General features: G+C 41.4%; 1 protein-coding gene across 1 annotated transcript; it reads left to right on the plus strand.

The window, feature by feature from the left end:
• The first annotated feature begins 302 nt into the window (after positions 1 to 302).
• LOC149501296 (alpha-tocopherol transfer protein-like) lies at positions 303 to 16979 on the plus strand. Its single transcript, XM_089733894.1, has 7 exons — positions 303 to 439; positions 4546 to 4718; positions 5608 to 5761; positions 7600 to 7720; positions 8093 to 8224; positions 14377 to 14590; positions 15228 to 16979. The coding sequence occupies exons 2-7, from the start codon at positions 4550 to 4552 to the stop codon at positions 15380 to 15382; spliced, it is 945 nt and encodes a 314-aa protein (XP_089590020.1). The 5' UTR covers positions 303 to 439; positions 4546 to 4549; the 3' UTR covers positions 15383 to 16979.
• Positions 16980 to 16985: the final 6 nt, after the last annotated feature.

Here is a 16985-nt window from a genome sequence, read left to right on the forward strand (position 1 = left end):
GAAGAGTTTTGTTCGAAAAAGAACAAGTCCTGAGTTTCTAGACGATTAGCCTTCTCGGTGATAAAGTGCATAAAATCATGACCATTTAAAAATTCTTCTGAAGGTACATAAAATTTTCAGGTTTGATTTGAAGGAATACCATCCTGCAATCATATAACGTAAAGTAAAACTTATCAAACGTAAAGGAAAAATTAAGATAAGAATCTAATTTTTTACTACAAGACATGTTAAAATGACATTCAGCTTCTCAGAATGCTTCTTCAAATTACCAAACTATTGTGATTTCTATGCAATGCTTATTCTATGTGTTATTGCATCACTTTACATAAGTTTGTAAATACAGAATCATTGTGTTGAGTAAATTTGTCGTAAAATACTCATTGCTTGTCATTCTCTGTTTGTATTCTGTGACGGCAACACTGCTCTGGGGATCGAATTTGTAAGTTTGTTATATCTATAATTCATTTATATAATAATACTAGCGACCCGCCCTCGCTTCGCTTCGGAAACTGTAATTTATTATTGATTTCTCTACTATTTAATGGATGTTATTATGTATAAACATATAAACCATCCTCTTCAATCACTCTATCTATTAAACAAACCGCATCAAAATCCGTTGCGTAGTTTTAAAGATTTAAGCATACATAGGGATATAGGGACAGAGAAAGCGACTTTGTTTTATACTATGTAGTGATTCATTATATTCGAATAATAAATATTCATTATATGCATAATGCATAATTTACATATTTTCATTATTAAATGTCATTTTGATTTTAATGGTCCATGATGAATACAAAAACCAAAGCACTCGTTACGTCAGATAATTTATATGAACAAAACCAATAAAAAATTAAACAGTATTTGATATGTAATTTTGGACGTGACTCTCAATAAATGTAGACTTCTGTATATATTGATGAGAATCACAAAATAGAGCGGCATTGAAAATAAATAGTATCTTAAATTTTATTAGAACTAAAAAGAGTATTGAGGATTGTAATTTAAAAAAAAAACTGTGCACTAAATATTGGATAATCTCAATCAATACTGAGATGTACTCATTTATAATTTTAGAAATAAGTATCAACTAAGGGCAGTGTTTTTTTTTTCTAGAAAACAAGCTTTGATGTAAAACTCATATGGCGGATGAGAATCCAAATATCTAATTGAACGCACTAAGCTCAGCATCTAGGACGAAATGAAAAACGCTTTTTGCAAGCTTTTATTTAACTACGATGCTATTATACGAGTGATGTGAGTCTGCCGGTATTCAAATCCTACGTACTTACATAACTTGTGTTCACGAATGACTTCCATGATGACGGAATAACATCGTGTAAGTAGTAAAATAAAATCCGTCGAAATTATGATAATAGAGAAATAGACCTTAATTCTCAAGATGCTGGTACCTAGAGTTCGTACTCAGGATTGTTACCCACCGGACTATCGATCTTTTGAAGGTATAGAAATGTAACTCTTAGATATAAACTATATTAGAGACTGAAATGGAAAAACAATTTTTTAAAGTAAGATCAATTGGCAGCGTGTAAGGTTGTAACCTATAATTCAAAGATTAATAAAATTTAAAAAATTTATTACACGTCTACGCTATATCCAGTTCACGATCCACACCACAAGGTCACACGTAAAGTTTACCCAACAAACGAGTAGGTAAGCAATTGTAAACATTTGTTGAAGAATTCCTTTGCGCGGGTAAGTTATGTTGAAATGACCTAAACAAACGTAGGCATGAGAGTTCTTAAGTCAAGCAAGTTCCTTCACTTGCATAATTGATATGAACTGTATGATATGTAATACACATTTTTTTAGAGGGCGTCATAAATCGACTTCCCAAATTTGGGCAATAGGAATTCATCACTACATAGTATAAAACAAAGTCGCGTTCTCTGTCCCTATATCCCTATGTATGCTTAAATCTTTAAAACTACGCAACGGATTTTGATGCGGTTTTTTATAGATAGAGTGATTGAAGAGAAAGGTTTATATGTATAATATGATATAATATAATATTTTTATATGTATAATAACATCCATTAAATAGTGGAGAAATCAATAATAAATTACAGTTTCAATTGTATTTATCTAACGCTTTTCTCCCGTCAAGGAATCCCTTCAAGCCCACGGGATTGAAGATAATTTTAGTTAGTAACATTACCTATTTTGATAATACCAATCGATATTTCGACCTTGTGACCTAATTAAATCTTAAAATATTGTCTGAGCCTATCCAGTTTTGAGACGGTCCATATATTTTAGTTGAATGAATCGACTAATAATTGAGTTAACAAAAGCAAAAAGTATTAATAAAGAGAGGTAGAGGTAAGAAGAGGTAAGCCCGCTATCAAGTTCTGGAATGAGCTCAACTTTATGGTGTTCTAGTGCTAGGACTTGTCCTTCTTCCAACTGACTTTAGCTCCGGCTATGGAATGAGCTCCCCTCCACGGTGTTTCCTGAGCGCTATGACATGTCCTTCTTCAAACGAGGCTTGTGGAGAGTATTATGCGGTAGGCAGCGGTTTGGCTCTGCCCCTGGCATTGCTGTAGTCCATGGGCGACGGTAACTACTCACCATCAGGTGGGCCGTGCACTCGTCTGCCTACAGGGGCAATAAAAAAAAAAGCTCCGACATTGCGCCGATACCACATGCTCATTTGCCCACAAGAACGATAGAAAAAACTTGTTCTTGTTGATGTTCCAAAAAAGCATTGTTTTGCATTTTCAGAAACTGACCTGAATATGCTAGTATCATTAATCTATACTTCTATACTAATATTATAAAGAGGAAAGATTTGTTTGTTTGTATTGAATAGGCTCCGAAACCACTGAACCGATTTGAAAAATTATTTCACTGTTTGGAAGCTACACTATTCCCGAATGACATAGGCTATAATCTTTTTTGAAAAAAAAAAAAATAGGGATCCTTACTAAAACTCCAAAAATATAACCCAAGGTGTAAAAAAATTACCTAAAATATTCATTACATCGCGTGCCCTGCGAAAACTATTGATGATAGAATAAAATACTGTACTACGACTTTGTAGAACACATTATTATTTAAAAAAAGCGCCGCATTATGTAATATGCATGTAAATGCACATTATAGTAATGCTGCAATAAGCGTTCTTTTATTTAAAAAAATAAAACAACCTCGAATATCGTTGAAATTTTTGACAAAGACCCGAGCGGAGCTCTAAAGAAGGAATAAAAATAACCTGTTTTTTAAAGTGTAACTAGTTTGGATTGAATGTCTAAGAGGAAAATAACAATAATACGTTATTAGATTTATATCAAGTTACAATATGTTATCTCAAATTGTCTACGAAATGTGCTGTTTGGGAAATGTCGTGGCCTTTACAATGTGATTTATTCAGAAATATGCTTGAGAAACGTAGTGTTATAAATATCCAGAGAACACGCATAAAAAAATTTGGAAATATTGTGGATGACAGTAATGATAAAAAAATCTATCTATCTTTCTTCTTTTTTCTATTTATCTAGTGAAATAAAAATGAATGTGGGACCCCGTGCGTTTCATAAATCATCGAATGGTGATGAAATGTGGTATGGTTACTGCTTTCAATCCGTAAGAAGGTATGACAGTTAGTAGATTACCAGTTGAAACTGTTCAAGAAACCGATATTTTTATTTAATTAGAAATAGCTACGGAGACGAGGAGCCGGTTTCACTAGTTTTAAAATAAAATTTGGAGAATAATTAAACAATGTAGAAAATTATATAAATGAGTTTTTTTTTTTTTTTGTAAAATTATATTCAAATGATTATAATATTTGTTAAAGCTGAAAACGGGAATGCAATTTGTGTGTTATGATAGATAATTCAAATGGACCACCAAGATAAGTTATGTATTCACAGGTGTTAATTAAGAGATGTGCTTCCTTTATTAACTCTCTAAAAACACAAAGAAGGTTTGTATCTAAATTATCGTTTTTTTTTATCAATTATAAGTTTTTTTTATTGCCCTTGTAAGCAGATGAGCATACGGCCCACCTGATGGTAAATATAACTATTTAGCATTGCTGATGTCCATCGCTCATGGACATCAGCAATGTTGGAGCATAGCTAAGTCGCTGCTTACCACTGAGTACTCTTCGCAAGCCTTGTTTGAAGAAGGATATGTCATGACGCTTGGGAAGCATCGTGGAAGGGAGTTAATTCCAGAACCAGATGGCACGTGGTAGAAAAGATCTCTGGAACCGCGCTGTCAATGAACAAAGCGGTTCTAGATAGTATGGATGAACTCTGCTCCGTTGGCGAGAGGTGTAATGGTAAAAAGAAGAGAACCGAAGTCTCTACGCAGATCCAGAGATTCCAAACGATGATTTTTATTAAGCTGCTAACTTTTAACTTTTTTTTTTTGGGTATATATTGGCACACAACACCAGGAATAGCGACGAGTCCTTGGGACCCATTACACCCTAATATTTGCAGCAACTAAATGATTTTACCTTTATCTGTTTAAAAGTATATCTGAAACATTCAAATGTATTCCACCTTATAGAGCCATGGAGAAGTTACCTTACCACCCCCTGGTAATAGTGACGCAAGAAGACTTGCAGAAAGCACGAGAACTGTACGGGGTTCAAGATATCAATTCACTGAGAGAAAGTTTAGACATTTTAGAAAAATGGCTTCAAAAACAACCACATCTTGCTGAAGGAAGCAAATATTTGAGTGAGTTTCTATTCGTCACATTTTTTATTACAACTTTAATGATTTTAGGTAATCCAATATATGCTTGAAGCTTATAATTTGTTGATCGTTATTAAATGAATTTACTGGTGGTAAGACCTCTTGTGAGTCCGCACGGGTAGGTACCACCACCTTGCTTATTTCTGCCGTGAAGCAGTAATGCGTTTCGGTTTGAAGGGTAGGGCAGCCGTCGTAGCTATACTGAGACCTTAGAACTTATATCTCAAGGTGGGTGGCGCATTTACGTTATAGATGTGTATGGGCTCCTGTAACCACTTAATACCAAGTGGGCTGTGAGCTCGTCTACCCATCTAAGCGATAAAATAAAAAATATATTTTTAGCAACGGCTTAATAATTTAAATAAATAAAAAAAATACAAAAGTGGGTACGAACGATCGACACAGAATATTAAATCTAAGACAAGTGAACGCTGCGCGCGCTTCTAGCCAAAGTGATCCGAGGTGGCGTGATGTCCCCGCTGATCGGTCGGTTGCCCCTCCAGATGACGTCACCAGTCCACGTTAGTGCTCGTCGTCAATGGCTCCGCCCATCGACTTTGACTTAAGAGGGAGTCGCCTCTAATAATATATTGATGAGAACTTTGCTTTTACGTTTTGCACTTTGATAATTTTATTGGTAAAGTAAAAGATACCAAAAAAGAAAAATGGACGAGCATCACCATTCCACCACTGAAGCATATTCATTACGTCACTTGACGCTAATGACTCTTTTCGAGCTTTTGAAGGAATATATCTCAAACCATTACTCAGACCACTTCTTGGGGCATTCGTTAAAAAAACTTAGAGAGTTCCATAATCTTTTCGTAGACAGTGTATTTCTACAATTCAACATTAATGTTCTTCACTTCAGGTCCAGCAAACTTGGAACGTGTTTTTATAATAGCAAAAGGTTCAGTAGAAGAAACTAAAAGGAGACTAGAAAGGATGTTTACATCTCGCGGTATGATGCCCGAATTGTGTTTGAATAGAACCGTTGAAGAATTCAAAGACGAATGGGAGGTTGTGTAGGTATTTCTGTGGATCATTGCATAAGCTACGAAAAACTTTTGACGTATCATAAACATTTGAGAAATGAAAATTTTTATTTTTATTTTTTTTATTGCTTAGATGGGTGGACGAGCTCACAGCCCACCTGGTGTTAAGTGGTTACTGGAGCCCATAGACATCCACAACGTAAATGCGCCACCCACCTTGAGATACAAGTTCTAAGGTCTCAAGTATAGTTACAACGGCTGCCCCACCCTTCAAACCGAAACGCATTACTGCTTCACGGCAGAAATAGGCAGGGTGGTGGTACCCACCCGCGCGGACTCACAAGAGGTCCTACCACCAGTAAAAATAATTAGCGTTACTCTTATAGTAACAAGTATTGTGTTAAATTTACCATCATTTCATGGAATTATTATACATATTCGTATGTAAGCGATATAAGCTCCCCGAATCCTGATCACGCAGGAGCCAGTCACCGTCGACGCCCTAGACACGTCGTTACGGATCCATCAGATCTAACAACTCTTGCATTAGACGCCTTCAGCTTTAACACTAGGAGCAAGCTTAGGGAGCCCGGTAACCGTACTCGTTAAACTCGGGAAAGAGTTCACATGCATCAGCTCGCGGAGTTTCTCGCCGGATCTTCTCAGTAGGTCACGATTCCGATTCAGTAGTAGATTTATTCGCGCAGCAGCTACCCTTGAGTTGTTAGGTCTCCTTTGGAGGCGCTCGGGCAGCTGTTCCCAAATCCCACCCCTTCTAGCTAAGCCTTTGCTCGCCCATCTGTCCTGGTGAAAGTGAAGTAGCCTCCGGGCCACTAGTAATCCTTCAATCATAAAAAAACAATGTAAATAATTGCATCGTAGACATTGGTAGTAAGGAGAATTGAAGTATTGAAGGTTTGTCATTGAACTGTGGGACAATCTTTACAAAATCATTATCACTGGCATTATAGTAGATTGGAGGGAATCGAAACGCTCTCCAGTTCCAACACAAATTTTCAGTGGTTTTTCTTAGAGTAATACCAATAAAATTGAGATTGAAATGGTTCTGGAGTTTTAAATTTTCATATAGGATGCATTATTATACATAGTTCATTGAAAAATATACACAAACCTTAAAAACTAGCTTGACCTGATTCACCTTGACTTTTGGGGTGAATCGGGTCACATATGGGGACAACAGAGTTTTTTAATAGGGGTGGCACTGTTCAGATGTTAGGTACTTACTTACTGAGGGTAAAATGGACTGCTCACCGCACTAATGTATCCTTCCTCAAAGAGCTCCAAATCAAACAAAGGCTTTCGTCGATTGTGCAATTGCGAATCCTTAATATGTTTGGACATATCATTCGTAATGAAAGCTCATTGGAACGTTTAGGGGTTCAAGGAAGAGTAGACGGTCAACGCTCTCGCGGCCGATCATCCACAAGGTGGACAGACTTGGTTAAGTTATCTACGAAGTGTTCCCTTACTGAGTGTACACGTACCGCCACAAATAGAGAGAGATGGAGAAGTCTCTCAAAAGCCGCAACCAAACATTAAGACTTGCGTAACCACGACCACTCCGCCAGAAGTGAACGACTGAGAAGAAGAAACTTACTTACCTTTAGGCAATTAACTTTTCAATATCTTTAATCAGTTACAAAACTCTGATGACTAAATTAAATCTTTAATATTCTCAAACACTAAATAAAAGTATTTTTTAATTCAACAATTTTAAATATCACAAAAGCATTGTGACAACCCAGATTTGTCCCTATTCTACCCCTGGTCCTATTCCCCGCAATCTACGGTACTGTCATTGACGCTTTCAATCAATAAAGCCATTTTAATTTGAATTTTCCTTTCAGAAACTACGTGCCCCTTCCAAAGATTTGTCCAAGCGACCGTTCGAGAGTTATGGTAACGCAATTCCTAACAGAGAAACTAGAAAAGTTCAGCTTATTAGCATACTTCAGATTTTGCTTCATGGTGAGAATTTGGAGGAAACGGCATGTACAAAAAATTTGGTACATCAAGTAGAAAATATTTGTAATTATTCATTTTATTGAATGAGATACCAAATCAGCTGATAGATTTGCTTTAATATTAGAGACCGGTACTGTTGATAAATATGATAAATAATACAATGTTAAAATTTATGAATTTAAAACTTTTATGTCTAGAGTTACATTTTTTTTATTTTGCTAAGATGGGTGGATGAGATCACTGTCGACCTGGCGATTTGGTAATCGATCTATGTAATATAAATAAGCACACAGACAAAATACAATTGTTTTTACTCTAGATAATGTAATGCGGAATCCAAATAAAAATAATTCAACTGTTCTTTTCTTCTTTTAGGTGGGCGAATACAGACTGAATTTTGATTACACTCCAGCGGAGAGATTTATAATTGATTTTAAAAATATACACATCGGTCTATTGATTAAAGTCAATCCTGTAGTAGTTAAGAAAGCTGAAGTACTGTGCACTGTAAGTAATGAACAAAATATATATAATTATGTATGTAAAATACAAAAAACTAAAAATTTTAATAAAGATTTTTTTAAATTAGTTATTTCTTCGGCTTTCGCTAATCGTAGACATAATTAAAACTACTTTTACGTTTTAATCTCGTATTTTTATTGTCATTATTTTATTTCTGACGTTTCGAGGCGGCGGAAGACTAAGGTTGTATTCGTCAATATTTCAGTATTGCACTAACTGCGATCCATCTGCCTATAAAAAAAAATACAATGTCAATAATAAAAACCGTAAGAAAAGTTTTGAATTATTAGAAAGAAGTAAGTCCTGAATTTATTGTAGATTCTTTTCGGTGGCTCATCTTAATAATTAAAATTAAACAATAAGCTTATAAAGGTCTACTAGAATTTAAAAAAATAATTTTATACTTTCTTCTATCATGACCAAAGATGATCGTGTTAGGAAGAAAAAAAAAAAAAATCTAGCAGTATTTTTATAGTCTGTACTGTGCGCAAGATCTCTGTTATTATATGAGTACTTTTTTATTTTTTTTCCCTACCTATGCTGATAGCCTTGAGAGGCTATTTCAGCTTCACCCTAACGTTAGTAGGTGAGCTCGCGGGGCTCAACCGGAGAGTTGCTAACACTGACCCTAGCAAGAGCACTGCTTCGCAGAATCTACCACCGGATCGGATACGCGACCCACTGAGAAGATCCGGCGAGAAACTCAGTGGGCTGTGTCTATGGGTTAGTTCGCTCGTCGAGCCCTTCGTCGCAAGCGACGGGTTCGACGAGGACGGTGACCGGTGCTTGTGGTGCCTAAAAGCACCGTTAATGGATCAGGAGGATCCGTAATGACGTGCTTTGGGCGACGTCGACGGTTTACCATTCGGTCTACTGGGTCGGGTATGTAATTTCCAGCGGCTACGATGAGAGGGTTCTCATGTCGTGCCGCCTTCTCAAAATGGCGCAGCGATGCCGACTGTAGATACTTACTAAGAGAGTCGAGCTCCAGGTCATCGTGGAGATCCACATTCCTAAGGAACCATGGCGCTCCGACGGCTATCCTGCAGAATCGTGATTGAATAACCTGAAGGGATTTCAAGTGGGTGCGGGCTGCGTGAGCGAACACTACGCTTGCATACGTCATGACGGGGCGTATACAAGTTTTGTAGAGAGTTACCTTATTGCGGAGGGACAGTTTGCTTCGACTACAAAGCATTGGATAGAGTCGTCCTAGGATAAACGCGGCGCGGTCGCGTACCGTTTTTATATGGGGACGGAATGTCATCCCTTTGTCGAGGGTGACGCCTAGATATTTGACCTTCGAGACCCACGGTATGGGCTGGCCAAAGAGAGTGATGGGACTAACGGCGGAGGTGTTTGCGCGCCTACTACGGAGTGGGATGCTCGAAGTGATGTTCGGAGGGCGACCCCTTTTGAAGAGCACCGCTGCGCTTTTCGTGGGGTTGATGTCTATTCGCCACTTCCGGAACCACTGTCCCATGGTGGCTACTGCGATCTGGAGTCGCCGATGAAGCAGCGACATCTTCCTACACGAGTAGTAGATAGCCGTGTCATCGGCGAAGAGCGCTAGATGGGTCTCCGGAGACCGGGGTATATCATTGATATACAAACTAAATAATAACGGGGAGAGCGCGGAGCCTTGCGGGACTCCAGCAGTCAGTTGACGGGGACGAGAACGAGTTCCCTCTACTCGATATCGAAACGAACGGTTCGACAAGAAGTCTCGTATGATGAGCACGAGTCTGTCTGGCACTCCCATGTTATACAGTTTATAAATTAAACCGTTGTGCCAGACTTTGTCGAACGCCTTCGCGATGTCGAAGAAGAGGGCGCCGGTCGGGATTTGTTTACGCCTATTTAGTCCTATCAGGATGTGCTCCGTGAGGCGGTGCACTTGTTGTACGCACGAGTGCTTAGAGCGGAATCCGAACTGTTCGTCTATGAGAATTTTGTTCGCGGTAACAAAATCCCAGAGGCGTTTCCTAAGGAGCCGTTCGTAAATTTTTCCTATCGTCGAGAGGAGACTAATCGGACGGTAACTAGAAGTTTCGTTTGTAGGTTTGCCCGGCTTATGTATACCGATAACGTCCGCTTCTTTCCACACCGCGGAAAAGATGCAGTGCGTCATAGCGGCATTTAAAATTGTAGCCAACATTGCTATCAGTTGGACTGGCAAGAGTTTTAGCGCGCGGTTGTGGATGCCGTCGGAGCCGGGTGCCTTCCTAGGTTGGAGGTTGTGGATCGCGTCTCTAACTTCGTCAGTGGTAATGGGGGGTAACGCGTCCGAGGGCGGCAGGGAAGCTCTGCGCTCGACCTCCCTGTCGACTAACTCGGTGTGTTCGGGGTCCGCGTGTTGAGTGCTGGTGGTGCACTGTTCTTGCAGTGCATCGGCCAGCAGCTCAGCCTTGTCATCGTCATCGAATGCCGGTGGTTGGCCTGAAGGGCGTACGAGGGGAGGCATAGTAGCGGTAGCTTCGGATTTGAGAGTCCTAGCTAGTCGCCAGTATGCTTGGTGGGAGGGCGCGAGTTGTTCTAAATAACTATGCCAATTATCGTTACGCGCGTCGCTTAAGCGGGAGTGGACTTCGCGTTGTAGACGACGCATCTGAATCCGGTTTGAATGCGTGGGAAGACGATCGTAGGCCCGGATTGCCGCGTTCCTAACTCTTAAGAGATTCCTAAGATCGGGGGACAGTCTGATGCGGTGGAAGCTGTCCTCCACGTCGACTTCTTTTGAAGATCTAATGATCGCGGAAGAGATGTGATCGGTAATGATGTTTATGGATTTGACGGTGTCCTCGGGGGATGGATTCGAATCCGGGCCGTAACGGAGGATTGGCGGAGCGGCGTCGGCTAGGCACGTGCCCAGCTTATTCCAATCCACCATGGTCCTCGTAACAGTGACTGGGTCGTGAGGGCGACCGAGCTGCATAACGACAGGTCGGTGGTCTGAGTCGAGCTCTGACATTGCTTCGATGGAACGCAAGCGCAGAGTTACGTTCCTAAGCAATGCCAGGTCTATAGTGCTCGGACGGAGCGCGATGTTATACGGATAACATGTTGGAGTTGGGGGACCGACTATTTCAAAGGTGAGGTCGTCTATAAACGCGTCGAGACGCCTACCGTTAACGTTTGTACGATGGCAGTTCCACCTAGTGTGGTGGCAATTTAAATCGCCTGCCAGGATGACGGAGTCTCCCATGCCGAACAGTGACTCGATGTCACTGCTCAGGAGGGGCTTGTCCGGGGGGAGATAAACGGATGCGATGACGATCGGCTGGTGTCCCGTCAGCGAGATACGGCACACTGACGCCTCGATATGTAAGAGCGAGGGAGTATCGAGAGGGACAACGTGCAGGGCCTGTCTATAGTAAATGGCAGTCCCGCCTTTGGAGGCGGTGAGTCTGTCATTCCTAACCATGACGTAGTTCGCGACTTTCGGGTCGCGACGCGAGGGCTTCAGACAGGTCTCCTGCACTAACAAGATATCTATAAGATTGTCGCGGAGGAATTCGAAAATTTGATCGCGTTGCCGCGCGAGTCCGTTAGCATTGTAGAATGCTAACGTAAGGGAATACGGTTTTTCTCTACCTTTTTGCGCCATTGATTACCGGTAAAGATTTTATAACGTACGCGACACGGACTCGTAAACGTCCATGTGATCGAACGCGGCCGCGAGCCGCTGTTCGGGGGTTACCGACCTTCGGATAGCGTCAGCGAACGATCGCAGACGGTCGAAGTTCACCGCGGTGACGAAGTCGCGCACGAGCGCGAAGTCGTTGACGGCAGAGGGTTGCGGGGGACGGAACGCGAGCGCGGGGCGAGGTGCGAGCAGGGGCTGGGGCGCGGGGCGTGTCACGAGCGGGGGCGGGGGTGCGGTTTCCGTTCCCGCCTTCGTATACGGCAGCGGTTTTTTCCACGCCGAGACCGTGGGAACTGCAGCCGGCACGAAGGTGGGTTTCGGCACTGAAGGTGCCGAAGTCTTTGGGCCGACGGTTCGCGGAGCCGGGTGGGTTGGACGTTTTCGCGGAGCTCTAGGACATCCACGGTAGTTCGCGGGGTGTCCTTGCTTAAGACATAGGACACAGCTTGGAGGTTCGGTCGCGGTTTCCCTAACACGCGAGCAATCTAATGTGGCGTGGTCGCCGAGGCACTTTACGCAGCGGGGGCGCGCGTGGCAATTACGAGCCGAGTGGCCGTAAAGCTGGCATCTGTAGCACTGCCCGGGAGTGCCACGTTTATGGGGGGCTTCGATGGAGACCCCGGATAGGCCGCAAACTGTCGAGAGGCATGAGATATTTTTTTTTGCCTCCGGGGTTGGCTCCAACGCGACGAGGATCATATTATAGGGCTGCTTGCCCCGCCCACTGTGCATCCGGTGCACGCTAACTAACGGGAGGGACTGAGCGGTCAGATCCTCCTTTATGTAATCAATATCTAACTCCTTGGGGACTCCGCGTATCACTACGCGGAGCTCGCGGTCCTCCTGAAGAGCATAGGTGTGAAAACCTATGTTCTCCTTTCGGAGGTATGAAGAGAGGGCCCTATGGTCGCCCGGCGTTGCGACCTTTATCTGGATCCCATGCGCGACGTTACGCGCATGGGTGTAATTAATTTTATTGGCCTGAAGGGCCTGGGACACGCGATTCCACGCTGTCTTCTCTTGAAGTATCAGCGGGGGCGGGGCAGCTACTTTAGGAGCGGGCGCGGGCTTGGGACGCGGCGGCGGGGTTACGCGGCGAGCGGAGTCCGACTCCGGTGTCACGACTACCTGCGGGCGGGAGGCGGTCGCGGATTTAGTCTGTTTCGTCGTGGAGCTCCGGGACTCCACGGCGCGAGTACGCTTTTTGCCGCGCGTTACCGTTTGGAACCCATCCGAAGTTCCAGGCTGAGGGCTTGACGCGGATTCGAAATCCATCTCCGATTCGGTATCGGAGCTTGAACTCGAAACGATCGAGGTCGCGACGGCCGAAGCGCGCGATGACGTAAACGACGCGGGCGCGGGGGTGGGGGTAGCGTTAGGCGCTATGTGAGCCGCATCGTCGGAACGTGCGCTCGAATGTGTTACGGCGGCGGGGGGCGCGGCGCGTGCCTCCGAGGCACGTTTGAAGTACGCGGCGACGGACGCGGGGGGGGAGGGATTGCCACGGGCGGCCCTAAACTCTTCGTCGTCAATTAAGGCCGAGTACCTATCCCGGAGGAACCCGACAATATCACTAGCACTATCTTCTTCCATTCTTCGGTCTTCTTGCCCGGGGGGGGCGGCCCCGGGACTTTTGTTGAACTCGCCGGAAGGCGAGGCCCCGGATAGGATTTGTAACCCCCCTGTGCTGCAGGACAGCAAGGAGCAGAGGGGGGGGAATGCCTATGCCGTGAAAACGGCAATCGGCGGTGAAAAGGAAAGGAACCCGCTCGGGCTGTATAGTGCTACAGCAGGCAGAATCGCGAGCGGGGGTCTAGTCTTGAAAAAGACTGTTGTTTTGGGAAGGGTTAGGAAATCGCTAGCCTGTGAGTGCCACAGGAAGCCTGATCGTAGCGATTGGTTTTGCCTTGAAAAAGGCAGTTGGTAAAGGGTGGGTTCGCGGTTACAACACTTTAGCGCACAAAAATGGACTCCGAGACGCAGATCGCAAGCAACCAACGGATCGGAACGTCCGCACTACCGAATTGTAAGCACGATGTATTCACGGTCACTACACTGTCGAGCACAGCTGTGAGTTTAGAGACGCAGCTCGCAAGCGGGCCACGGATCGGAAAGCACGTCCGCGCACGACCGAGTCGTGAGCGAGAATGTATGAGTACTAGCGACCCGCCCTCGCTTCGCTTCGGAAACATTAAAACACACATGAAACCAAAAAAAAAAAAAAAAAAAAAAATTTAAAAAAGTGGCCTATGTTCATCAGGGACAATGTCAGCTTCTAATGGAAAAATATTTTTTCAAATCGGTCCAGTAGTTTCGGAGCCTATTCGAAACAAACAAACAAACAAATATTTCCTCTTTATAATATTAGTATAGATAACAACATTAACTTCGATCTTATGATTTATAGTTTAATCAAACTATATCAATCTAACTAAATCAAGTTAAATTTAAATAACATGATCACACATTAACACAGTACTTAATTTTTTAGGAAGGAATAGGCACTAAGATAAAAGGTATACACATTCTGAACGCACCAACGTTCGTGGACAAAATCATACATTTACTAAAGCAGGCGCTCAGAGAAAAACTCGCAAATAGGATCCATGTTCATAACACCTATGAAGATCTCCACAAATATATACCAAAGGAAATATTGCCTAAAGACTATGGCGGTGATGAAGAATCCTGCTCTAAATTGAGTGGTAAGTTTAAATTTATTATAATTTCTTGTAATATTAAATGATCCTTATTTTTTCCTGTATATTTTTTAAAAGCCAACAATTTTGCAATTTGTCATATAATTATAATCCAATCAATAATGATTTATTCTTTAATAAGAAGAATAAAATCCCAGAGGTATTCCGCTGGACGATTAAAGATCTGTTTTAGAATTTCGCTTTTGGGTGCTGAAAGACCTCAAGGCCATCCCGGTGTCAGCTTGTTATCGAACCCAAAAGACATAGCTCACAACGTGAATACCTTCACCCGTCGAGTAACACGGGGCAAATGTCTCTATTGTACATGGCTATCTTGCTCACCAAATCGGAATGCAGAACTCTTTCGTAGTAGAAATATGTAATGCAGCTACAAATTAAATACGATATTTATATATTTTTTTCGGTTATCATTGATAGCACTGATTTTTATAACTTTATTAAATGTAGCAAGACGTCACTCATTCATCGTGCAAGCTATTTAAGAATACAAATTAATTTCCTTAGAAAAAACGTCCTATAGAATAAGACGTTTACGTGGATAGAAACTGTAAAGAACGTTATATTGCTCCAGTTTATTAACAAGATATTTTTATGGAACGTGCAATCATTTTTCATTTTTCAGAAAAATGGAAAAAGCTTCTCAGGCAAGAGGAAGCACGAAAAATTATACAGGACACCGAAAAGCTAGTCAGCGATGAAACAAAGAGGCATGAATCTAAATTTAATGAAGAATATATGGGGATGCCTGGGTCTTTCAGACGTTTAGCTGTCGATTGACTTTATATAAATTGTTAATAAATATTTATAATGCAATTCTGTCTCCCGTTACCTCTGTAAGATAAGTTTGTTTTTTGGATTGGATAGCGTGCGATGGCCATCTAAATGCTTGCCTTAAGAAGAGGCTGTCCAAATCTGTTGAATTTGTACATATTATTGAATAAAATTTAAATTTGAGAAATAAGAAGTATTCATGATCGTAACTAGCAGTAGTACCTTTCATAGTACCGATTTTCATGAAAATTAAACAATTAGACAGTTTCTTCATGAAAATTAAATTTAAATTGCGATGTTTTGATTTAACCAGTTATTACACGTGCTTAAACAGTGTCTTTAAATAAACAATTTGACGCCTTATATTTTATGTCAGCAAACTGCTAAATCATAACATTGCTTTAGTCTCCTTATTGGTCGTCGATTAGGGCGAAAAGTTTGACAGCGAACCATCCTATAGACACAGCCGACTGATTTTCTTGCCGGATCTTCTCAGTGGCTCACGACTCCGATCCGGTATTAGATGCAGTCGCGAAGCCGCTGCCTATGAGCTGTTGGGTCTCCTTCGGAGTTGCTCGGACAGCTAGCAAATCCCTCCCTGCTGAGCCGGTGCTAGCCCACACAGCACACACTAGTCCTGGTGAAAATGGGTAGGCCTTCGGGGTCCCAGTAATACATTCTCCAAAAAAAAAGTGAATACACCAGTGGTACAACCCTACCCTTATAAAGTATAATTATTACAATTAGGTACCTATAGTATTCAGCCAAAATTGGAACATCGAATGTACGGTTGGTAAGGGGAAGGTGTCTTTCAAAATTCAAACTCATTCTACGAGTAGGTATATTAGATTTTACATTTCCTCTTTGGTTATTGACATTTTTTCTTGCCATTGTATTTACTAATTCTAATTCTTGGAATTTCTTTACCACTTTAGCAAAGCTTCCCCTGATTCTTATGTTAAGAACTGTTGTGAGAACGCGTGTTATTGTCTCATTATTCAGTCGATTTGTTAACATCACGTAAATAGCTATATCTCTTCCTATCCGAAAATTACCACAAAGCTTATTACTAAATTGAGACTAGCCTGTCTCAAGGCGGGCGGTGGCATACACATTAAGCTTATTATATACTTTGAATACTTAATATTAGGAATATGAGGAATAGGAGGAATAGCTTAGACTAACAGCGAATAGGAAGAAGGAAAAAAACTTATTATCTAATGAAGCCTCAACAGCCTTACTAGGAAAATTTACAATCTTTAATTTGTATAATAATTTGCATAATTCATAATGCTAGTGGTCCCGTAGTAGTCGAAATTCGTCTATAATCAATTGATTTTTTCTTTATTATGGTTATATTGTCAAACACTATTAGACTTCTTTAATATAATCACAGATTTCGCCAAAACTACACTATAGATAAATAGTATTAAAGACAAACAATATTAATTTACTCTCAATTTTTCTTTCAACAATAACAAAGGTTTGACAATAAAGGCAGAGTATATGTGTGTGTGTGTGTATGTGTTGTGTCAAATACATGGTAGTGTTTGTAACGTTTTATTTATTGATTTAATAAACTTTTTATGTATAATAAAAAAAATATATC

Source organism: Bombyx mandarina, chromosome 16 (assembly GCF_030267445.1).
Source record: "Bombyx mandarina strain Sakado chromosome 16, ASM3026744v2".
Lineage (NCBI taxonomy): Eukaryota > Metazoa > Arthropoda > Insecta > Lepidoptera > Bombycidae > Bombyx > Bombyx mandarina.